Source organism: Ostrea edulis, chromosome 9, assembly GCF_947568905.1.
Source record: "Ostrea edulis chromosome 9, xbOstEdul1.1, whole genome shotgun sequence".
Taxonomy (NCBI): Eukaryota; Metazoa; Mollusca; class Bivalvia; order Ostreida; family Ostreidae; genus Ostrea; species Ostrea edulis.
In genome coordinates, this window is record NC_079172.1 from 70,559,589 (window position 1) to 70,586,186 (window position 26,598).

Below are 26,598 nucleotides of genomic sequence, written 5' to 3' on the forward strand. Positions count from 1 at the left end.
TTTCTTTTCCACATGAAAGACATTGCCCCTTTGGCTTCATTCCTTGATATCTCACGATATTGACGTTATCTTCACCTTTTCATTAAATGCATGTGTTTCTCATTGTCTCATTCCAAATACTTGACCTCCATATAGGTTAGAATCGCCTCCCGTGCTTTGTCGCTTTATAATTGAGTCGAAGACATAATATCACATGTCTTTTAGGCTGATTACTTGCTAATAAAGGGATGACCCTGCAGAATTCCAATCAAATAAACTTCAATATCCCCTCAGACTTCACGAGACTGGACCGACATTAAGTCCTCATTTGATAAAGCTGAAGAAATAATGGATTATTTCTCATTCTTGACCGTGCTTCACCTCAGTATATGTATAATCTATTCCCATTAAATTGCAATAATTTTCTTGCCTAAGATTGTCTTAGAGCACTCAATAAAACTTAAGCAGTTCTTGCAAAGCAGAAAAAGGAAAATGACAAGACTGATGTGACGCCAACACGTGACACACACGCATATGGGCTTTCCTCTCTCAGCAACGTGTAATGTTAGTGTAAGATGACTTAAAGAGACACTACAGCTCATTTTCCACATTTTAATAAAGTGTTTTTTAAAACATGTATTGATAAAATGATAAAATTCATATCGATACTGACAATTTTGAACAATTGGGATGCATCAATTTACTCTCAACTGCGCTTTGAAGATCGTTCGGAATTCAAAGGTTTCTTCATTCTGACTCTAGCTGCAATAATGTAGCCCTATCCGATTTTTTTTTTATTCTGACGTTTTCAGGATACCTTATATGGGGAATATGCAAATACGCAGTATAATTGACAGCCGGAAGTTTAATTCTAGAACAGTAAATATGGCGGATAATACGAATCGAGAAATAGGAGTATATCGAATTTGTTTAAAATCGTAGGATAAAGCCTCAAAAATCGTAAGTTACAGATTTTAAATTCATATATAGACTAAGAAACATATATTACCAGTTTTATTTCAGTAAAGAAAGCCACCAAATGTTTATAATTATCGAAAATGTTGCGGGAGTGAATCACTCCCGCATTTGCACCATTACGGATATCCTAAGGAGTTGTAGCCCTCTCCCAAAAAAAAAAAAAAAAAAAAAAAAAAAAAAAAATCGGAGAGGGCTACATTATTGCAGCTATTCTGACTCGGACTTTTGAATGCTTATTTACATCACGTGGTTTTGAATGACAGCAAAGGTGTTGTGTAGGAAATTATTTAAATTCCCCTTCAAGGAGGTCCACACTCACCTTTCAAATATAAGAGTATTCCCTGCTCCTTAAAATAAGTAATTATATCAATCATTATTTCAACAGAAACCCTTCCATGTTCCCATTGACCGATGTTTTTACAACTAACACGTGTCGTGTTCAGATAAAAATAGCACTTACTTTTAAAAGTAGTGTCTTCGCAGCTAGTCTCAATGGCAGATTTAGGGGGGGGGGGGGGGGCAGGATCCCCCCTCCGTTTTTACGCCACAGATTTTGAATGAAAATCCAAATTTTGCACCAGAATGGCCGATTACTGTGCCTAATCTTTGACTTTCACACCCCCTTCGGAAATCCTAGATCCGCCACTGAGTTACATGGGTTTCTCCGAACTCTTTGTTTTCCAACGGTCAAACTGATACCATGGTAAATTTTATTTCACGTATGAGTTTTATCTCATTCTATTTTTACCTTTTTTCTCACAGAATCTGTCAAAATTCTAGATCTATCAACTACACTTTCTCTCACTGGACGACATGCTGCACTGTTTACTGTCTATGCGCATACGTCTGAAGACTGAAAGGAGGAGACTCGATATTTTTTGTATAGGCCATCAAAAAGTATTAATTTTTACGTTAAAACGATAATTTTTAACTTTAGATAAGTGTTATTTTCGCAAAGTTCATACTTTCAACAATACAACAAAAATTGAGAAAGCGCTAGGAAAATTGTCATTTCATGATTTTTGCGCAAAATGAGCTGTAGTGTCTCTTTTCGAAAATTATTTTCGAAATTTAAAAGAAGAAGAAATATAACACAGATAATGGGGTTGTAAGAGGTATTTGAACCAAGGTATAAAATTTACGTTCGGACAACATAAAAGATATTGTTGTTGGATAGGTTTCTCATTTTTTCTTTCTTTTTTGTTCTTCAACTGGTATGTCACAAATAAATACTACCTTGTAAAAAACCTTTGGTGATGGGCAACAAGTTTGATCAATGACACAGTTTTTATCATAGATATTTTTGATTGCCATTAAGGTAGAGACGGATAGCAACCACGTGATCAGTAAAAAGCGTGTATTTTCAGAATGTGCTACACGGGCAGATGAAAACGAATCTCACTATTCGCAACTTTAGGACTAGGTTATTGCGCATGCGCTAAATATTGACAACGAATCAAGCTCGAATTTGTTCAGTTTTTGTAAACAAAAGACCAATCGACATGTGTCACAGTATCAGTACGTATTACACACAGAAAACGATTTGCTTTATACATACATTACAACTTACAACACTCGTAAGGTTATTGAGAATAAATTTACACCAACGCCTAATGATATGCATATAATTTCTTGATGTATTACGGACACACATAATGTTTATATATGGATAAAAACCATTAAAGATGCTAATACAAATATTTTACAACGTTTAAATAGTGATAGGGAGGTTCGGTGCAGTGCCAAGGGGGGCACTACCCCCCCCCCCCTATTTCAGTTATTATGTGGTACCCGAATCTCAATACTACAGGAGTCTACATGTGTAACAAGTGTATAGAGAAAAGTGCATCACAATGACACACTACTCGTACATACACCATTCTTTATAGAGATCTCAATAGCCTGTAAACTTTACCTACAGTTTTATACTTACCTGTTCAACAATGAGTTATTGCACAATCACGCAGAATAAATAATAAATATTTCAATATTTTTATTTTAATATTCACCAATCAAGAGCCCTCCAGGGGGTGGGAGCATATACAATTTTAACAATTGAACATTATAACTACATGATACAATATACACATGTATACCATATACACATGTTAGAGTTTCTACAATTGACATTAGTCTTGAATTGGCTCATCATAATGCTGATTGAAAATGCACTGTACAAGTGTACTATATGGGTAGTAAAGTAAAACAATATTATAAAATGTTGTCATGAACACAGAGGGTACCCAGGGATGGTGCCTGTGCCAAGTCCATTAGACTGGCAGTCTTGTACCCCAAGAATTCGAGACAGCTTATTTATAGATGTATTTATGATGTCTTTATAGTGAGCCACATCTTGCATATTCTGTTTCAGTATTCTATGGATTTAAAGCAAACCTTCTGAGTAAATTTTTAAAAATTATGTTTCTTACTATTACAAGTTCTAAGATGCCATAGAATACGATAGATTTATTTCTAATTCAGAGCCCCAACAGGGCATAAGGAGATGTTACATACATAAGGGGGGGGGGCACACCAAAAGACAGAATTGAAACAGGACAAAAATTACATTGGACAAGAAGGAAGGAGGAGTCACTGCACTTCTTATGGTTATATTTCAAGTAAACGATTGGAGCTGATCTTCAAGCTAAATAACACACAAACATACACACCTATACATAAAGGTGTATACACACACATCTAAATATTAAAAATCATTAATACACCAACATTGTTTGCAAGTAATTAAGTAATTAGCCATAGGGTTTAAAACATCTAATCTATATGCAGTAGAAAACTCCATACTTACTTACTCCGACATGTAAACATAATGGAGCCTGAACCCAAAAGTCATAAATTTCACAACTATAGCATATGACTCATTATAATAATGCAAACAGTTTGCCTCCTTGCTCTCTAGAAGTGAAAAAGGTTTTCGGTGATAAAACATATTTTCAATATATGACCAATTTAGCTCCACTCTGGGTCCTAAACCCAGAGTTTATAAATTTCACAGTTTATTTTAATCTTGCCCAAGGGAGGTAGGGTCAATGAAATTCACATTTTTTGTTCCCCTTAACCCATAGATACTTTATACCAAATTTTGTTAGAACTGGTTCAGCTGTTCAAAAGAAGCTTCAAATGTTCCATTGTTTATAACTGACTGATAAAAACAGATAGCAATAGGTCTCCTGAATGATTGAGGTGACCTAAAAAATTTAAAGTCCCTTAACTCCGCAACGACGAAGGCAGAAAGACAGTATTGATGGATGGACGTGCAGACAGAATGATTACTCTAGGGCACCTGCCATATGATGGGGACCTATAAATTACTTTGATTTTTATACCGATAAATATGCATGAAAATAAATAGTTTATGTTATATAATATTATTTAAAGAAGTCATTTCTGCCAAATGTATTCTCCTTGATGTATTTTCTACTGAAGATGTGTAACCTTTAAGGGGAGTGATTTATTACTTTCTCCAAAATTTTGTTTCTCACTTTCAATGATCAAAATCTACTGTCTATGTGTTTAAAAGATTTTACTTAGAAATTAAAGTTTAATACATTATAAAAGAAGATCATTTTAGAGAGTCTATTATTTTATTTTTTTTTGTAAAAAAGTTGGTGGTATGTTGCTGTTAACAGTTTATGAAATTTTCAAAAGAAATGGATATAGATACAAGTTTATTATATCTTTCACATTTTAAGCATTCTTACAAAATTAATAATTCATAGGTTTGTTTGTATTCATTAAAAGACTCAAGTCTTTGTTTACATAACACATATCTAAGGCTAAAATATTTCTTTTATTCTTGCATTCAGAAGGTCAAAATTTTGGATGTCAACATTAAATGAGTTATGTTTTTAATGGTTAACATCAAAAATGAAAAATATTTCATTCAACAATCGTGAACCCGTCCCTTTAACCCTGTCCATGCTGACTGGTATGCAATGATAACAACTGTTTATTAAATCTGTATAATCAATACATGTTTTAAGTCTTCTCATAACATCCATTAATCTTGAGAAAATATAAACTCTTTTATTTCACAAAAACCAACAAATTTCCTTGCAGGAGTTGATGCATCAATTTGGTACACACATCGTCTTTTCGGGTACTTTACCCCTGTAAAGGAAATTTGATAATGTTAATTTTGTGTACAAATTTCATTTTTACAAATTCATAGTTCATCATAACAATAAAAGTAAATCTGCAAATAGTGTAAAATCCAAGTGGCATGGTAGAGCTAATCTTTATGAGAACTTCATTGGCAAAAATAAATTTAATTACATTTTAATAAGGTGTTTTAAGTAAATTAGCTTTTCAAGTTGTTTAAGGTAGCTCACTACACTAAAGCTTATACTCTGTATGACACCACGTCACAAGATGACAATTTAAATGTTTTGTGAAATTATTTGTATCGATCTATTTGTTTGTCTATCATTGTAGCTCAGTGGTTAAAGCATTAGGCTAGTGAACGCAGATCTTGAGTTCAAATCCCCCAGTCTTTTATTCATGTGAAATTTTTTTTTTTGAAAATCATGTTTTTATCCAAATTTGTATATTTTTTGCCTCTTTGGAATATATACTTATTGTATAGTGAGTCATCTTAAATAGCTATTGTTGGCCTACAGAAATGACCAACTCTGCAATGTATACAAGTTATGTTATAAAATCTTGTGGTTTTCTACTGTCTATCATAATTGAGAAGTGAGTCTGTATGAAAATCACAATGTTATACATCCCTACCAAGTTTCCTGGTAAATGAATCTGATGACTATGTATGTCAGTTTGTCTCCCTGGGCCTCATCAGTCAGAGAAGAGATCAAACTGAGACACCAAAATTGTCAAGGAAATTCCCTGATACCTTCCTGGTTTCAAATATACATTTTCACTACATGTATGTTTTTACAAGTTTTATTTTTACATATTCTCAAAATTCACATATTTAAACATTAAAATATTGAGCTTTATTCAAGAAACCAGGAAAGTTTCGGCCCATTTTGAAATGGAATTCTGCAGCAATGAAACAAATCACATTAAAACGATTGTATCCTCTCATAAATCCTTTAGTTTAAGTTAGTATTATGGGCCTATAGTCTAGTCAATCTGTCAAAATTTAAGCCAAACCTCAAACTAATTGGTACAAAGCTAATTACCACTAAAAATAAGGTATTTATGTCATGTGTACAAGTAACATTAAAACAATACAAAATTATAACTTGAGGAAAATTCAATTTTGGGGCAAATATTGGGTTTACATTGAGAAATCGTGGAAATGTGAAATTTTTTAAATACAGTAATTATATCATATCAATTGGTATCAGATTATTTAAAACTCAAATTACAGGATTGGATATGGACAATTATTATAAAATCTTTTGTATATTTTTTATATGTTGTTGAGACTATATTCTAGTATAACTTAAAGCAATAAAAGCTTTTGTAGCCATTAGTTTGAGGTCATCCTGTACATTGACTAGACTACTATTTAAAAATTGTTAATCAAAATGTAAGAAGAAAAGGAGGAAAATTTTATTTGCAAAATTTCGCTTGCATTAATTCACCTGCACAAACATTCCGCTATATAAGCACATCTGCCACTGTGAGTCTATAAGTGGACTGTTGAGATTATCTAATATTACACATTTTATCCTCCAATATAAACATAACTTGTAACGTAATATTAGTATGCAAGTAAAAGTTGTTAATGATAGAATATTAATAATCAAGAAATGATCTGTCTTGTCTGTCTAATCATGAATTCATTGACTATCCTGCAACAAAACACTGGCCTAGAGCTGCCAGCTAAGCTCATCTACCATTGTCAGTCTACTACTGGACTGACTTAATGCCTGTTACAGTTGTCAATCGGTTAAAAATTGAAATTGAATAGCACATACTGCTAGAGTGGTCTTGAAATTCTTTGAAGCAATAAAACTTTACATTAATAGACAGGCAGTACACAAATACCTAGAATAAAACAAACTGAAACAAAATAATTAACTGGAACAAATACATGTATATATTACCTAGCCTTACAAACTATTAGATGAAAACTGAACATGATTTAAGCACACAAGATATTTTCCATATGCCCTTCCCCACTGTCTATGGTCTGTCAAAGTCTAAAAGTATGGTTGACACTATCCATACTTGCATTATGTATGACATTAAAAGGAATACACATACATGTATATCTGATGATAAAAAGGAATGACAATCTTATTTATCATCATCTTTAGTACCATTATTGTTTTGTCCACCTGTAAATATAACATCTTGTTTTCTTCCATCACTTTGTATAATTGTTACCCTTCTACCATATAGTGAAGGAGGAATTCTATACCAAGAGGGTAGGCCTTGAGGTTCAGTAGGATTGATAACTGGACCCTGTGGTTGCAATGGAAGGACCGGTGGCTCAGTGGGAGGAACAAGTCTTAAGGGAGGATATGGTGCTACAGATGGCCCCATTCTCTGACTTTCTTGTGATTCAGCAACCCGATTTTTACCTGACCTTTGACCTTGTTCTATACCTTGATTTATGCTTTGAAGAAGCACCTTCTCTTTCTCTTGCTGGGATGGCTTTCTTAAAGGATTTCTTCTCTTCTTCCCAGGATTTTTAGCAGTGGACCTAAAGCGTGGCTGTAATACATTATTGGCATTGGAAGATATTTTCTCAGTCCTCTTAAACCCTTTTAAGGAGTTTGGGAGGTTTTCACACCCGTCATTGGCAGAAATTATGTGATCCAATGCTGTGACAATATTATCCAGTCTATATTCCTGAACACGAGGACTATTCTTTATCTGAGACATTATTTTGTTCAGTTTTTCTTGAATACCTTGAATCTTTGATGAAGTCGAAGTGTCACAAATATTTCTTTTCTTAACTGGTGGACTGATAACCTTGTCAGTAATATTTTCATTATGAATGTTAGTCTGATCCTCTAATGTACAGCTACCAGTATTACGATAAAGTAAGGACTGAACCTTGTGTAGATGTTTACAAATATTCCCTTCCAAATAGTCATAACAGTTGCAAGTAAGGAGATGTCTACACAGATCTATACAGGGTACTTTTTTACATTTCATGTAACAATGTGTTTCAGGACATTTCTGACAATGCGTCACTACTGTATATAAATTTTTCTGTGATTTAAGGGTGAATGTGTTTTCATTAACCTGACAGACTGAGGAATTTTGAATCTCAAAACTACTCTGATGTCGATCCAAAGTCTTCATAATTTCCCCTGAAGGAATATTGAACTTTTTAGCAGCCAAATGTTTGAAATACAAATTATTTTCAATCTGTAGCAGGGTTTCCAGCAGAATGTCTATTCTACGATTTCTTTTTCCTTCAAAGTAAATTGTTTTTAATTGATTGTGAAAGCTTTCCAAAAACATATTTGTATTAACATTGGAATATTCACCTTTCCTGAAACACATTGCCCACTTCTCTTTTCTCAACAAGTAATAATTATTGAAGTATGTCAGTAAATTTGGATTAATGTCAGACAATCTTTGAACCAGAATATCACAATATGTATTCAATAATGTTTCAGTCTTAGCATCCATTGCAGCACATAATAAACAATAAATTTCGGCTTGCTGCTCTGTGTCTTTAACATGCTGCTGAATTTTTAATCGCCAGTTTTTGTGTACATGCCAAATACATAGGAAATGTTCTAAGTTTGATCCATATACATTCTTTGCTGCATTCCAACCAGCATTGTCATCATCTGTCATTAAAATATTTACTTTTGTTTGTGGAGATTTGCTTTTAACAGCATTTAAAAAAACAGAAATAGCTTGTTCATTTTCTTTATTGGAAATACAAAATGCAACAGGATAACCACATCTAAATTCATCTGGAACTAGAAGGGTTATCAACTTAAATGAATATAAGTTTGTTTTGTGGGTGGAATCCATGCAAAGAATTATGGGTGCATATTTTTCATACATGTCTAGCTGTTGTTTCGTCATTATTGCCAACATAAAGTCTTCCTTAGCCAGTCCAATCTTGCTGTCATCTACATTTTGTTGTTTAAAAATCAGAATGGGATCAAATATTTCTTTCCTTAAAGCATCTACTCGAAGAAATGTTGATGTTGCATCATCACTGTGTCTAATAACAGATGAGTCAATAATCTTTTGCTTTAGATTGTGTATTGTCTTTCTGTCAATCAAATGATAATGTTTCAGGTCTGTCAAGTCATCTCGATTGTTTCTGTCACTAAATTTGTCTCTAACTTTGTCTAAAATTGTATTTATAGGAATTTTTAATGCTAACATAGTTTTTATGTCTGACTTCAAATGATCTGGAATAGGTAAAAATTTACTATCTTCAAAAGTTGTTGAGTGTGTGTGTGATTGTATGTATTTTGCTTTAACTGTTCCATCCTTCTCTACCAAAACTGAAAATCTTGATAAGCATAAACCATCTAATTTACATGAACCCTTTTTTTTTCTCCCTCCTCTTTCTATCTTTTGTATCACATGCAATTCGCTTTTTCCCATCCCTATGACAAACCAGTGTGTATCTCTCAGAACCATCCTTGTTTACAGTTTTTGGTCTATGCAAAACATATCTTGTGTTTTTGTTTATAAACTCTTCTGTCAAATATTTCTCAAAAGAATCAAGATTTTCAAAGTTCAAATCTTCCACCCTAATGTCTGCATCATGATTATTTATCAAATGACTCACAAGAATTTCAACATGATAAAAATCTAAGTCGCATGATGGAACAATACATGGCATTCTTTTACCATTTTCTTTCTCATGTACAGATTTCTTGTGCCTATTCAAATTTGCTTTATCATGGAAAATTTTCATGCAAACTGAACACTGATTTTTCTGATAGATACCATGTTCTACATTTGTAACTTGATCATATGAATGTATTGTCTGTATGTAGTCTGTAGATTTTGTGGATTTTCTAGTATATCAATTGTCTCTCGTCTGTTTGTAGTCTTCAATGAGTTCAATGTATCCAAGTTAAATTTCCTACATGCAGAATGATCAAAATTCCAGCAATAATTACTTTTGAATGCTAATGATACTGGTTCTCTCTGATTGTCTGGTGGTGATGTTTCAGTCACTGTTTCATAATGTCCACCCCCTGCCCTTGTCCAAATCAAATGAATTCTAGAATTTGAATTTCCAAAGTCATGTTCAAGCGTCACAACTTCTGGATTATCCTGATCACCACCAACAGTTACTAATAAGTTGATTCCAAAATGCCTAGACATTGCCAAAATTGATTCCTGCCCTGCAAAAGTGCCTAACTGCCTAAGATTATTCAGTTCTTGTTGAATTTCTGGATAAGTCATTTGGTTACCATTAGAATGATAGAAAAACATATGAAAAATATCCAAATTTTGTTCAATTTCATGTATTGCTGCATTTCGTAGCTCTTGGTGATGATTTTGGTTTCCATAGAGGGCAAGACTAACAGACCTAAAGAGACAATTCCCATCCCCTACTATTGGTTGTCTGTGAAGTCCATATAATGTCAAATATTCATCCTGACGGGTACGTTCAAGTTCAGAATCATCTAACATTTGTAAATGGACCTCATTATTTATGACTCTATCAATTACCGAGTCAGTCTCTGAAATCTACAAAAATGTAGTATTCATGTTAAAGACCATGCATTAATATTAGACAATAGACTGACACTAGCGTAAAATCTATTGTGTTAGAAATCTAACAAATTTGTGTAAATTAGCAGTATCCACCACAGTTAATGAACATTGGAATGACTAATGGTCACGGCCATTTATTCAATGCTGATAATATAATGTTCAATATTTCTTCTTAATACTCCTTTTTTGTGTAGACCTTTCATCCCCTTTATGTACTTTTATTTTAATATGGTAAGTTTGGTTTTCAACTTGGCTTCTTGATTTTGGAGAGGAAGTAGAAATTCAAAAAGCAGTCAATGATAAATGATTTTCATAAGTCTTCAGCTCAGGCTAATCTGACATTCCTCTAACTCTTACTTGTAGTTTTATATATATATATAAACAAGTGATAGATCCAGTCATGTATATATAAAAGTGGAAGTAAATGGTCAGAGGAATCTCAGATTAAATAATGCAGGCTAAGAAATGATGACTGTAAATATATGTGATACAAATTTCTTATTCAACAACTTACTTGAAACCATGGCTCAGATGTAGGATTTACTTATACTTACATCAGTTGAATCCAAAGAAAACTGTTGAGGGTAGGCATCCACTGTTCTCTACAATAAGCATGATAAGACTATAATAAATTTAAATTTTTCCACTTGCATATCTTTGACAGAATACTCCTAATGTAAATATATTCAATGGAAATTGAAACTAGATGTCTTGCACACACATATGGGTATTCATATAATACAGTTTACTCCTGAAGAAATCAGTTGAGTATATATTCTATCAGCTTTGTGATATTTCTTAGTATATATATAACTTACTGGTATCTCAGGAAGCAACTCCAATAACGGAATATCTCCAGTCATCTAAATTAAAAATTATGAACCACAGTGACAAAAGAATGTAATACATGTACACATGTACATTTGTAATACCATATTCAAACATACATAAAGATAAAATACAGACATGAAAATACATATATTGTTAAAATTGTATGTACATGTATATGCCCCTCGAGGGCCCTTGATTGGTGACGAAACAAATTAAAAAAAAAATACACAGAGACAGAGAGAGAGAGAGAGAGAGAGAGAGAGAGAGAGAATTTACTCTTTGTAATAGGCCAGCATTTTGAATTCTAACTGGTATCATTGAAAAAATCAAAATCTGTAATTTTTGTGTGGAGTGGCTTGTTGTACATGTATGTGCGTACATATACTTGTATACAAACTGTATTTCAGCCAACCAACTCCAGCATTCTAATTTTAAAGTTACATCCATATTGTATATATTCTTACAGGAACTGAGAACTGGTCACTGCCATCTTTCATCCCAAAGACTATAGTAAAGAGCACTACAACCTACAAAAAATAGACACATTCATGAACTAACTGAGATATCTTTCTATAAGATTCAACAAAATAAATGATCAGTGTTCCATCATTTTTTAAAGTAATTTATGACAATAGACAACTTTAAGCTAATTTAGACTAAATTAGATTGGATTTCTTAGTGTAATGGCATAGCTAAAAAGTTGCGTAATAATTTTTAACATGTATAAAATTTAAATACTAAGTTGAACTACATAACCACAATACTATTCTAACATTAGAGTTCATAACAATACTGTTATATGAATTTTCAAGATGAGAGACCTCCTTTCGTGTTGTGAACTGTCCACTAAGCCTATCCTGTGTGCATTGAAGCATTCCATTATTTTCATGATCATCACTGACTCATTAATAAAGTTATATAACTTAGATAAATTACAGTTGGGTTGCATGGAAATGCATATATATATAAATGCTAATACACACGTATGTTTATGCGATGAATGCAATACATATATTGAGTACTTGTAATAAAGCATCTGAATAAATTACATGGAAATTAAATTATTCTGACACATTTAACCTATTAATACCACCAATTTATGTTTTGAACTAACCGGCTTATAAAATTCCAGTATTCATTAAAACCATTCTTATGCTTGTTCTATGAAACAACATTTAAAAGCAGTGTTTTACGTAACATGTGTTGTAGAATATCCATCACTAAAGGGACGTTCATGATCCGTTTGTTCAAAAATGCACTTTCAGTGAAAAAAACACCAGTAACTAAAAGATAAACATTACTTACGAAAAACACTGTCAAACTTTGCGCCATGTTGGATGCAGAAGGTGAAGGTCAGAAATAGCGCATGCGCAATAGCCTAGTCCTAAAGTTGCGAATAGTGAGATTCGTTTTCATCTGCCCGTGCAAACTTCCACCAGAGTTCGTTTGCTCACATTCGTAGGCACTGTGACGTAATGAGGCCTCGACGAGGAGTTTGCTGCCCGTGTAGCCTTAGTACGTAAGTCCTCGAGCTCGCGCTTCATACTTCACCGCATATGCAGTAGGCTGTGACGTCATAGCTACTGCCCGTGTAGCACATTCGTATTTTCACGTGAAATTATTTTTCGGAATTCCGCACACCGTCATAGAGTAGTTGAAAAACAAAAAGGGGTTCCGAAAGTACAAGTTGTTGCTGTGACTGACTCGATGATTGAGAGGGTCGTCTCGACGAAAGATAGAGAAATTTGGCCATAGTTTAGATTAGGAATACGTCAACGTAATAATAGTGGACCAAATGTTTCGTCCGTGAAGAATGGCACTTTTTACCTCACGAAATTCACCACCATGCATAGCTACACTACGTAAACAAAGTTGTTGATGTAGCGTGATCGTGATGTCCGAGTGCTGCAAGTTTCAATACTGTTTATGTAGTCATTGAGAGTTTAAACAAAGTTTCTTCTGAGAAGAGGAATTCGATGGATGCATTCAACGTGGACAACGAAATCATTATTTCGTTTGGTAAGTGAAAAAAATGGCAAATTAAATTTGTATTCAACCCGCTTTTCCTCTGCTATTTCACAACGCGATTTTATAATAACATCTGTAAGCGCACAACTTGGAGCTGTTTCATTTTTTGTGCATTTATGTATTCCATATGTGCCCAAAATATAACTCCTACATGCACATGTAATTGTAAAGGGATGTCATGTATGTGCCAGATTTAAAAAAAATAGGGCTCCCACAAGTTTGAGGGGGGGGGGGGGGGGTTGAGTGTTGCACTAAAATTCTATTTGGTATATATGATAGTACTTATAGCATCTTGAAATTTCATTGACCTAAGAGATATTTCAAATCTGGGGTTTCATGTTTCACACAAGCATGTAGGTCTACAAAACTTTATTTAAAATATTTGTAAAATCACAAGCCCCCCTCATAGGCAAATATATTTATTGTATGAAAATAAGATATGTACAAAATGTATGTCCTTCTCTTGACCCACACTCGGTAAAGGAGACCGGTGTGATAAATCTAGAGTTGTCTTGTTTTGATATTATCAGAATGAACTGGCAGTTTATGAAAACATATCTGTCATCTCATATTGCAATATGATATTGTGATGTTTATTCACCTCATTGAGGACCCGGGGGTGGGGGTGGGGGTGTATGTACAACAATATGAAATAAATAACAATCATGCAGATGTACTACAACTGCATGAGTTCACATTGCTGCAGCACTGCACACATTTAACCTAGTGTTACATATGTAATACTGATTTCAGACAAGATTTTAAAAATTAACATAATGAAATACATGTTGTATGTAATTTTCAATATATCAGCATTTTATAGTTCACTGAACATGCATTGAGCAGCTGTTGAGACACACAATTTTGAAAATTGACATTGTCTAACACAGTATAATTAATTCTGACTGTGCAAATATTAATTATGATTTTTTTTTCTAAGCATCATCCTAAGGACCAGTGCAAGTTGAAATGGGCTCCGAGCCAACAACTTCAACAGCAATTTGCCATGAAAATCAGCAAGAAAGGTACACTATTTTCTAAGGTAGAATTTTTCATATTATCACCAGACATTTATAAAGACAATTTTTAGTATATTAGATATTCATCTTTTTTTTTCAATATTTGAAAATACAGAATATATTTTAACAGGTACTTCATTTACATTGATGATGTCATACCCCCTGGACACCACAACTTTACAGGTTACAGAGAAAATTCAAGAACTTCTGCAAAATGTGGGATTTGGATAGAATCAATTAATGTATTTGTGATCCCAGAGCAATGGATATATTGTGCAACATACTAAAGTGTGAATTTAATGGAAAACAAGTACATGTACTCATGTATTACATGTCTTTCTTAAAGACAATAATATTGCATAAATATAGAGGAAGTGTCATTGTTGATTATTCTAAGTTTTTGATATATCAAAATCAGTAAACAATTCTAAATGAAAATAAAATACCAATTTCATAACTTTAATTAGGGCTGGGACGATTCAGGGTTACCTCGATTCGGTTCGGTTTCGATTCAGAACAGCACGGTTCGGTTATTTTCGATTCGGTTCATGTTAGGTCCAATTTATCTAATGACACCACAAAAATTAACAATTTTAATGAGTAGCATATTTGATTTGATTTTATTCAAGTTATATAACTATATGTCGTCATTTGTAAACATCATATCTATTCATAATGACATTTTATAACTTTGATAGAAAAAATAAAACACTGACAGTCTATCAAAATTTGTTATATCAATGTGCTACATACGTTTTGGATTATTAAACAAATCTATAGTGAATCTAAAATGTATATGATATTGCTTTCATTGATATGCAAAAATTCAATAATTCTATCAATTGAGAGTCTTTGAAAATCTCTCCTTTATTGATTTACTTCTCTCATATTAACTGTCAAATCTGTTTCATTACGATGTTGATTTCATTCCACCACTGACATAAATGCTATATGTCATGTAAAGATAAACTGCAATGATCTTACAGACCATATTCTGTTGGTATATGAGTGGTGAAAATGCTAACTCTCAACACAGTAGTGATTTAAATCTCTGTTGCATAAAAATCCACATGTTTTCAACATCACTCGGACGCCATATTTGTTGTTTTGGTGTAAGTAAAATCTAAACCGAACCGAAGCGAAATCCGGAATTTGTAATCGGTGCATCGAATCGAACGGTATGAATCGCGGTGCACCGACATTTTCGGTGCACCGCACAGCCCTAACTTTAATCAATTTGTTTGAATTTCTCATTTTCTACCATTGTATGAAAAATTACTAAATATTAATGCAATCATTGTGAGTGCAAAAAGGTCAATTGCAAGAGCACATACGTAAATGCATTGGCGGATATAATAGGTAAGGGGGGGGGGGGCAACCGGCGCGACCCCCCCCCCCCCCCCTAAAATTTTTCAAAGTAAATCATGGTCTCTTAACTTGTTTAGAGAAATATATACGATGAAAGAAGCAATAATTTCCTCCACTCTCAGAGAAATAAATGTCTGACAAACACTTGATTTATTGAATTACTTTTAGTGGGAAAACTGCTATTTTTTCCAAAAACCCTTAAAATTTGCGTTATTTTATTAATTTCACCTTATTGAAAATGACAGAAAATAGTAAAAATGACTATAGAGGAGACATATTTTAAGCCCTATAAAATCTGTAAAATCCAGGAGTTTCAGGGGGAATCGCCCCCACTTCAAGGCGGCCCCCAGACCCCTTGCCTCATACAGTTACACCTCCCCCCCCCCCCCCAACTTCAATTCCTGATCCGCCCCTGAAATAGCTTATAGAAACCTTATTGTCATGTTCAATTTTCAAAGAGGTAATTTGGGAAGGCTTAAACATTTTAAGTTATTAAAAGGTTAGTAGTTTATCTCTGCTGCATGACTGAATCTTTCTTCTCAATGCACCGAGTGCAATTCATGACGTCTATGTTCCTGCTCATTCTTTCTCCTCCATACCATACAGTATATTAAAGGGGTTGGGATGTAATGGAGACATTTGTTTTAACAAATATAAATTGTATTTCAATTTTTTGTGGGGATTTTTATTTGGGAAAACTCTTAATATTAATCATCAAATATGATGGCGTATGAAAAATCTATATTCTGAGTGTAAGTGCACAAAGGTCAACAACGAGAACTACAACAAAGTATAAGCTAAAATTTGAAATACATACTTTCTGTATTATGTTTATTAATTTAAAAAAGGTATTACAAAGAATCTTCGAATTTCAGCAAGCTTTCTTTGATGGATTGTTTACAACATCTTTTAATAACCCTTTTTCTTACGAAAATGTGTAGTTTGTTAAAAGGGGGTGGGGTTAGGTATTTTTTGCTAGTTCCATATTGAACCCCATTATGGTGTATAATTTTTTTCTTATATTCAACTTACTAATAGGTTAACCACTTAATGAAATAAAATAAGAAATTTGATGGGTAATTTTTTTTGCAGCTTAAGCAAAAGTATGACCTTGTGTGCAAATATTGTGCACTATTTTAAGGTAATTAGCCAATGTAGCTTTGTTGAAGTCATGTTGTTGCATGTTAATAATGATTGCTGAACTTGAAATTGATGTGTAATACACAAGTATGTGAAATGTTGTTATAGCTCGAAGAATGATACACAGGCCCAGGAGAATTGTACCGGAAGTTCCGCGTTCACACCTTCTGTTCAAATCTCTACCCAGAGTTATCGTTCCCGCTACGCTCTACTAATACATGTACCTCTGTCAATGTCTAAAACGTTTATCAAAATGTACTAAAACTAACTTAGCATATCAAACATCTAAGCAAATCAAACACTTGTCTGAATTTTTTAAAAGCAGAAGATGGTAAATATGAGACACCTGAGCGAAAAAAGGTTTTATATGAATATTCACTCATTCAAAAATTACTAGAATAATAATTGAATTCGTTGTTTCTGTGTAAGTTTTGCCAAGAATCTTGACGTTTAGACGTTAACAGAGGTGTTGTAGTATAGCGTAATACGCCCTCTGGTGAGAGATTGCTTCTGTTTACTAGAACGGACATGTCTACCTTCAAAGCTTAATCAAATGTGCGTGAACAGCAAACGCCCAGAACTATGGTGTTCGGATAGGGCCATTTGCAAAAGCGTGACTACGCGTTAGTCACAACACGCCATCACGCCAACAAGCAACGCACCTTAGCGCTCTCACGCCAACAAGCAACGCGCCTTCGCGCAGACAAGCAACGCGCCTTCGCGACAACAAGCAACACACCTTCGCTCTCTCACGCCAACAAGCAACGCGCCTTCGCGCAGACAAGCAATGCACCTTCGCTCTCTCACGACAACAAGCAACGCACCTTCGCGCTCTCATGCCAATAATCAACGCGCCTTTGCGCTCTCACGCCAACAAGCAACGCACCTTCGCGCTCTCACGCCAACAAGCAACGCGCCTTCGCGCAGACAAGCAACGCGCCTTCGCGCTCTCACGCCAACAAGCAACGCACCTTCGCGCTCTCACGCCAACAAGCAACGCGCCTTCGCGCAGACAAGCAACGCGCCTTTGCGCTCTCACGACAACAAGCAAGGCACCTTCGTGCTCTCACGGCAACAAGCAACGCGCCTTCGCGCAGACAAGCAACGCGCCTTCGCGCTCTCACGACAACAAGCAACGCGCCTTCGCGCTCTCACGCCAACAAGGCGCGTTGCTTGTCTGCGCGAAGGCGCGTTGTTTATCTGCGCGAAGGCGCGTAGCTTGTTGGCGTGACTGCTTGTTGTGACTAACGCGCAGTCACGCTTTTGCAAATGGCCCTATCCGGACACCATACAGAACAAAGTATATGCATCAATTTTCTCTTCCCATACTTACATAATATGATACAAATACATTAATTCTTGCATGTGCTGAAAAATGAAGAAAAAGAGACGAAGGCATTAAAACTATATCTTTATGTATTAGAGTTCGAACGTCACTTCCGTTTTATTTACATGTCTTCCTGATCGATGTGTAGCATTAACGTCTCTTGTAGAAACTTAGTGTTAGCAGGATAATTTAACGGTTAACGCTGAACTATGACGTCACAGATGGACCGTGTATCCGTGACGTCGTGACTGTATCGATATGATACAGACAGATATTACAGAAGACGAGAGGAATATTAATGTGAATATGTTTTAAATGACACCAGTGGCAGATCGGGGAGGGAGGGGGGGGGGGGGGGGGGGGCTCCAGGGGTCAGAACACCTCCTTTCGTCAGGAAATTTTGCTTAAATAGGTAAAAATAATGCATTTTGAAGGTGGACCCCCTTTGAAAGCCAAAATTAAAGGTAGATCCCCCCAATAAGTTCCTGGATCTGCCCCTGGCACAATATCGTCATTCCTATGACCGATCTGAAAATACTATGAAAGAAAAGGATTAGACAGAAAACAATTAGAAATGTGTGAAAGTGATCACTATGCAGCAGCACGAGCAAGTCTCATTGTCGTCATCAAGCTATTCATTTCAAATAGGATGTGAAAAACATTTCCAAAAATACAACTTGGTAGGGTTTGATTTTTACATTGTTTACATAATATTATGTTATTGAGAAATTGCAAAATAACAAAAACCTGTGCCACTCTTCATTCAACAAAATGACCATGGGCCTTAACGGTCACCTGAGTATGCTTAGTTTTTACTCTTAAGATACCATAGACAAATGAATGTTTACAGTTTTCAAAGTAGGCTCATCGTTCAATATAGTCACACAAACAGTTTTACCTACACTTTACACCTAGAGGTGAATATTGTACTTCGAGGGTAGCTAATCCAACGTAGTGAACAAACTTGGGTCACAACCCCACCCCCACAACCCCTACCCGTTGAAAATACTCTCTGGATCCGCCATTGAAATTTCCAGACATCATAACCAATGACTGAAGCTCGTTGTATAAGCGTATACTGACGGACTTTAAAACCGCAACACCTATTTCTTTCAGATTTAAAAAAAGTTTTTTTTTTTAAAACTTAAAGCAAAATTCCCCCACCATACATCGGCCTGATGTTTGATATGCATTACCTGTGTTACTCATACTAATTGTTTACACGGTGAGTAGTTCTCAGACGCTATTCAAAAGCAATGGAAAGGTAAAACCAGTTTTGTCATCGTGAAACACCTCTGTTGTCGATGGCAAATGCACTTACAACTGAAGACATAAAAAAGTAAGACAATGCTGCTTTTAGGCAATGATTTGCAAAATCAAGCAGGTATCGGTCAGCGGGAAGGAGCTAGACGCTTGCACGATACGCCCATCGAGAAGACATTATCGCCAAACAGGGTCCATATATCATCGCCCAATATCTGGTCGGCTTTATGTGACTACATAACGTCGACAGGCGTTCACACGGCAACGCCACTTGTAGACTATATTTTCGGCTGCCGCGACGACTGCGAGGCAAACGATTGGACGCCATGGTAGGGCAATTCACCTTAGAGCAGTTTCTCGAATATTGACACGTCATGGGGTTCTCTGTGGAAGACCTTACAAAGATTCACAACTTAAACCCAATCATCGATGTTAGAGAGTGCAGTTTATCCGACAGCGGTTAAATCGACGCCAAAATTGGACACAGGTCTTGTTTTCTGACGAGTGCTTGAATGAGGCAGATTTGGCGGAGGTAACATCATGGTTTGAGACCTGATCAACACAAATTTTCGCTCCGAATTGGTCATTTTGCACGGAAACTTAACTGTTCAGCGGTAAATAGATGACGTTCTGTATCCGGTATTAGCAGGAAAATGCGCGCGCACACACTATGAGATTGACATGGGGTTTTCTTCAAAGAAATGACATCAATGTCCTTGATTTACCCGCCATGTCCCCCAGACCTTTATCCGATTTAACAGGTTTGGGACTAGCTTGGCAGACGTGTGTGCAGCCGCCAGCCTCAGCCACATAATCCATAAGAACTGGGAAGAACGTTGTTGGAAGAGTAGCAGAATGTTCCTCAAAGAACCATTCGGACCATTTGTCAGTCAATGGAACGTTGTCTACGCGCCGTCATCAAAGCTTATGTGTGGCAAACCTGGTATTGGTCAACCAAACCAGAATTTTTACCAACCCTTACCACCTTAAACCCTCATCTGTAGCCTCTCAAGGAATAATAATGACGTTTTCAATCGATGAAAATAAGACTTTATTCATCAAAGATTATATATTAGAAATATGTTTCAAATCAATGAAATAATTTTTTTTTTACCTAGTACTGCATTTTTAAAGTCCCCCAGTATATAAGTCGATAGAAGCCCTACCGAATTCGTGGTGTTTATGTTGCAGAGTGAAGACATTTCTATATACCAATGACGCGCACTATGCTTATTATAGAATATTAGCATGTTAAAATCAAATGAGAGGAAACACAACATGGCACGTTACACTATTCCTGACCCGCCAGACATTCTTTGTCATGTCAAGACAGTTACAATTCATTCACGCAATTACACTGTATCTTATTTTCAATAAAATGAAAACAAAACAAAACAATGTTTGCTCAATACCGATCGTTTGTTCAATAGGAAGGTTTAAATAGCTACACCAGTGTAATGTGTTATGTAATCCATTATGTATGTAAAATAATAGCAATATTCATTGGGTAATGGTTTAAAGAAATAAATGACTACATTTCTAAGTGTTAGTTTGATCGTTTACAAAATAAGAGTTATCTCCCTTTGATCGGTATGCTGATTTAAAACAGAATTTACTTGTCTTTATACATTTATATAGCGCTTTATCTAATTAAGACAATTACCCTAAAGCGATTTACATGTAAAACGATAAAAACGAATTAAAACAAAGAACGATTAGCCCAGTAGCTAAGTACTTCGTTACTAGCTTGAAAATACGGATGTATATTTAATTGCTGTAACAAAATTTAGAAATTCATTTCCAAATTAAAGATTATCTCCCTCACGCATAGCTCTTATCCTTCGACGAATTTGACTCCACTTTTTTTTTTTGGCACATTGTTTTACCCTATAATAGCTCTAAAACTTCATTGTTATTTCGGATTTCAAACATTTCGGTTGAGCATCACTGAAGAGACATTATTTGTCGAAATGCGCATCTGGTGCATCAAAATTGGTACCGCATAAGTTTTACATACATGTACATAGAAAAAGGCATAAAATAATACTAAAATTGAATTTAAAAAATAACTATGCATAGATACCGAATTAAAGATTAAATGCAAGTTTGAAAAGATATGTTTTAAGTTTGTTTTTTAAAATCAGCCAGTAAATCCTCTACATGAAGATCCAACGGGAGGCTGTTCCATGGAGTTGATGAAGAAACATCAAACCGTCTTTCGCCATACAGTTTAGAACGAGCGCGTGGCTTTAGAAGGTATAACGAATCCGCAGAACGAAGTGTTCGCTGTGAATGGTAGACTTGAACTAGTTCCTAAATGTATGCTGGAGCTAATCCATGTAGAGCCTTGAAAGTATACAATAGGAGTTTATATTTCATTCAATATATCACAGGCCTAGGTAACCAGTGAAGCGATATGAGAATTGACGTAATGTGCTCGTTTCCTTGAACGTGTCACCAGACTGGCAGCAGTGTTTTGAAGTTCCTGTAACTTCTGCATGGATGCTGAATTAACATAAAGAAGTGCATTTCCATGATCAAGACGGGACGTAATCAGTGATCTAACAAGTGTCCTGCACGCACCCTCCGTTATCAGAGATCTAATTCTACCGATATTACCGGTACAAAGTAGTTGGAAATAACATGATTTAGTCAATGCACTTATTTGACACTCCATGCTAAGTGTGCTGTCGAAAAACACCCCAAGAATTTTGACACATGAAGCACTAGTGATGACAGATCCACCGAAAGCCAGTTGATATCCTGAGAATTCACTGGCTTTACGTTCTGGTGTAAAGATGATAAGTCCTGTCTTTCCCTCGTGTAGCTTTACGTTGTTTTGCATCCAGTTGTCAATATCAGAAAAACGCCAATGAAGTCCGCATAATTCTACGATTAATGATTGACCACTCTGCAGTTTCTTGAAAATCAGTTTGTGTAAACTATTCACAGTGCTTTTTGCGTCACATAACCCTGTGCGTGTGTTGAAAATAAAATAATGTTTATGTGCTTTTTTCGAAACGCGTAATTTGTAAGGATCTTACAATTCTTGTGCGACCTTTTTCTTGTGTATATTTAAATGACATTGTAATCGCTGTCGTGTATATAATGTTGTGACACAGGCGGCGCTCCATAGATCTGTTACACAGTCCATTTTCAGTTCGACCGATTTTCCGTCCGTACCCAGATTTACGACAGATTCAATGACTGCAGCTTAATGTTTACACTCTATATCTGAGAAGGTATGTTTTATAACTAATGGCAAACATATTTCAGTTTAAAACCCTGTCGAATTGATTGGCTGGGGGAATGGTTTAGATTCCTTTTGACATTTCAGGAAGAGGTCTTAAGGTAGTTATTTTTTACAATAGTTTCCACTTTGACAGCTAAAGTTACTGAGTAATAATTGATTCTGATACGATATTGAATTTAGACTCGATAATATTTGATTATTTTTTTTTCACCTTTCGTTTTACTATGTACATTGCAGGTGGAAACTTAAATTGTTTTTTATTTCTCTCTTTTTTCGAATACAGGCTAAATACATGCACAGCCCTCTGTCTATCGGTAAAATTAAAATACACCTTTGGAATGTCATCTTAGAATATTTTTAAAATTCTGATTATTATAGTTTTGTCTACAATCTACAGATGTCCAGACGGGACATAAAGTTTGCCCAGCATTATGTGGAGTGTACACAGTGTGAGGCGAACGCTGAATATTACTGTAACACCTGTACCGACAACCTGTGTCAGGTATGCCGGGACCGTCACACCAAGAGCAAAGCCACCAGATCCCACGTCATCGTCCCCTACCAGGAGAGGCCGACGACATCTCCAAACACCGAATCCTGTCACATCCATCCAGAATTCTCTTATGACATGGTGTATCAGGAATGCAAGCTTCCGGTCTGCTTTAGATGTATGAAAGAAAATCATAAAGATCACACATTTAGAAACATTGAGGGCATATTGAAAGACACCGAGAAACCCTGCAGAGACAAGATTCAAAACGCGAAGAAGAATATACTCCCAAAGTTGCGTGACCGCTTAAAGAAATTATCTGACCAGAGAACAAAGTCCAAGGAGAAAAGAACCGACATAAAGAGACGACTGCGAGAAGATGCAAAACAGATTAAGGATTTAGTAGACACCATTCTCCAGGAGAAACTCGGAGATCTTGATATCAGCGACAAATCCCTGGATGAGGAATTCGAAAATCAAACAGCCATTATATCTCGTTTTATATCCAACTATGAAGATTTCATCGACGGGTTTGAAGATGAAGAAAAACGACCGTACGAGAAGCTAGCGCTGCGAAATGAAATACTCCAGTCTGAAGTTACAGAGCCTGAATTACCAAGCCTAGAAAATCCTCAGTACCAACCAGAAATCATCAACAAGGACGGGGTCATGAAGCTGTTTGGAAAATTAAGTTTGCCAAAGAGACCTACATATGAAAAACCAAAACAACAAATTTCAAAAACATTAAGCATATCAAAAAATATTTCTATTGGTTCTCCTGTAAAATGTCTGGAATTCAATGTGCCCTCTACAGGTTTAAATCAGATTTCCTATTTATCTGTAGACAAAGTTTGGGTTGGAGATAACAAAGGCCAGATCTTGCTCATGGAGAGGACTGGAAATAAACTGGACGAGATTAAAACAGATTCGTCCTCTATGTGGGGTTATCACGCTGTAACTTACGATGGTGATCTGCTGTATATCGACAAATCAAACAACAGCATCAAGAAATACACATCAGACAGGAAGACCACAACTGTAGTCATAAACACGGGAAACTGGTCGCCTCTCTGTGTGTACTCCTCCCACAGGACCGGCGACATACTGGTGGGGATGACGTTTGGTGCCGGGAGAGTGGTCCGATACAACAAGGAGGGTCGTGAGCTGTGGCAGGGTCAGTACGACGCCCAGGGTCAGCCTCTTTATAGATTTCCTAGATATATAACAGAAAACGTGAACGGCGACATCTGCACGTCAGACGGTATCCTCAATAAAAGCGTGGTGGTGGTGGTGGACAGGGACGGAAATCACCGGTTCTCCTACAGAGGGCGTCAGGACGGATCAGAATTCAATCTTAGGGGAATCTGTACCGACGTCCAGGGGCGGATCCTAGTGGTAGTCAATGGTGACAGCGTCCACGTGATTGATCAGAACGGAGAGTTTATCACCGTCCTACTGACCAGTGATCACGGAATATCTTGTAATTACGAACTGTGTACAGACAGTGACAATAATATCTGGCTTTGTGGAAACAGTACAGTCAAAATGTACAAGTACTTGAATTAGTTGTGAAGTCAGTGTCAGCTACTGTCCCTGTTTGTTGAGGGAACCACTTTACACAATTCCAAATTGTAAAACAAACACACAGAAAAAACATTTTTTGTCACTTGATTTGTTGGAAAATTTTAAAACTAATGCTTAGTACAATGTAAGTAGTTGTGATAGAATAGTGACTTTTCTAGAAACAATAAATTCATTATTTGTTTAAAACATTCAACGTTTTCACTTTGAAGGATTTTGATTATCAGAGTACACTAAACTACGTAATTTTATTAGATGTACGCTTCGTTGCGAAAAAATCTTATCCTAACAATAAGAATACTTACAATAGAATGTAAAGGCTACAAATCCTTAGACACACTTTTAAAATGTAAACAACACTCTGAATAAAATAAATTTCGTATCTTAATGTCATTTTTGTTTTGTTTAAAATCTTGTTTTTTTATTTTGACAAGACCACGAAATTAAATTATCGTTGAGGTACCGTTTTCAATCAAAAAGAAAGTACTGATATTTGACACGGGGAAAAATCTATATTACTTTACCTGCAAGTTCCCAATATAGAAATTATAAAGTCACCCCGAATGAAAAGAATGAAGGAAGTAAAGTCATAATAATTATTACACAGTTCAGAGCATTGGATTCAGCATACCAGTATCATGTAGTTGTGTACGCACCGGAACTTATAGAAAGGATTTGTTAATGTGCAGATACATACTATAATGAGTTGCGGTCATCCAGCCAAGTGCTGATCACGCTCACCGTTGCTTAGCTTGCGTGATCAAGAGAAACCGCATTTCTAGAAAAGCTAGCTCACAAGCGAGGCAGTATAAGTTCCCTCAATACTGACCGCTACTCCCCCCAACCCACCTGCTTCGGAAGCTTTGTTCCGAAGCTTAGCGTGAGATTTATCTAAATGTTTGGCACCTGTTCATTAACGGCATTTACCGTTCCCGACGACAGCCACCGCTGTTCGCGGACGAATCCACATCCGTACTCTACCTGGAGCAGGCCTCCTGCCAAACACCAGGGTCACTACGCTGCCACCATTTTGTAACCTGTAGCGGCAGTTTAAGTTCCCCTTTATACTGACAGCTACAGTACAGTCACACTGAATAGATACTCATTCTCTGTACAACTAAACAAAGTATCACCACAAAGTAGTATATGCGTATAACAAATTTGAAGAGTTTTTTTCCAATTCTAAAAATGCTGTTAAATAGCTCACCGGTCTGTACTTAGTACAGAAGCACAAAGTAAACCTCCTAAATTTTGTCACATGTACATAAAGCATTATCAACAAAATCAACGAAATCGTAACAAATACTTCAATGCAGTAAAGTAGAATATATTTATCAATTGTTGATTTAACTCTATAGATTTTATGAATATTATTTATTGAAAAGAATAAAAAAAAAAAGAAAATATATTCTATCAATATACATTGTAACATGTACAGTTTCAGAAACTTTTTTGCCCTACCCTCAGTCGGTAATGAGATAATCACGAAAATGCAAAAATTGGGTGGAGTCATTTAAAAATCTTCTTCTCAAGAACTACTGTGCCAGTAAAGTTGAAATTTACATGAAAGCTTCCTGACATAGTACAGATTCAAGTTTATTAACATCATGCCCCCCCCCCCCCCGGGTGGGGGGGGGGGGGTGGAGTCACAATAGGGAATCGGATTTTACATGCGAATGTATAGGGACATTGT

At 35.7% G+C, this 26,598-nt stretch overlaps 1 protein-coding gene and 2 long non-coding RNA genes across 4 annotated transcripts; 2 read left to right on the forward strand and 1 right to left on the reverse strand.

Moving 5' to 3' along the window:
• Positions 1 to 4,626: 4,626 nt before the first annotated feature.
• On the reverse strand, positions 4,627 to 12,807 carry LOC125677959 (uncharacterized). 2 transcript variants are annotated; one of them, XR_008798861.1, is made up of 5 exons: positions 12,742 to 12,807; positions 11,901 to 11,963; positions 11,424 to 11,468; positions 11,120 to 11,207; positions 4,627 to 5,085 (listed from the first exon to the last, which is right to left on the reverse strand). It is a non-coding gene; the product is annotated as an uncharacterized LOC125677959 (long non-coding RNA). The 2 variants fall into 2 exon arrangements; XR_008798860.1 differs by having other exon boundaries at positions 11,160 to 11,207; positions 12,742 to 12,793.
• Positions 12,808 to 12,811: 4 nt separating this feature from the next.
• LOC130050423 (uncharacterized) lies at positions 12,812 to 14,946 on the forward strand. Its single transcript, XR_008798859.1, has 3 exons — positions 12,812 to 13,455; positions 14,405 to 14,489; positions 14,614 to 14,946. It is a non-coding gene; the product is annotated as an uncharacterized LOC130050423 (long non-coding RNA).
• Positions 14,947 to 22,683: 7,737 nt separating this feature from the next.
• On the forward strand, positions 22,684 to 25,293 carry LOC130050425 (uncharacterized). Its single transcript, XM_056150494.1, has 2 exons — positions 22,684 to 22,823; positions 23,232 to 25,293. Exon 2 carries the CDS (start codon positions 23,232 to 23,234, stop codon positions 24,888 to 24,890), a length of 1,659 nt encoding a protein of 552 aa, XP_056006469.1. The 5' UTR covers positions 22,684 to 22,823; the 3' UTR covers positions 24,891 to 25,293.
• Positions 25,294 to 26,598: the final 1,305 nt, after the last annotated feature.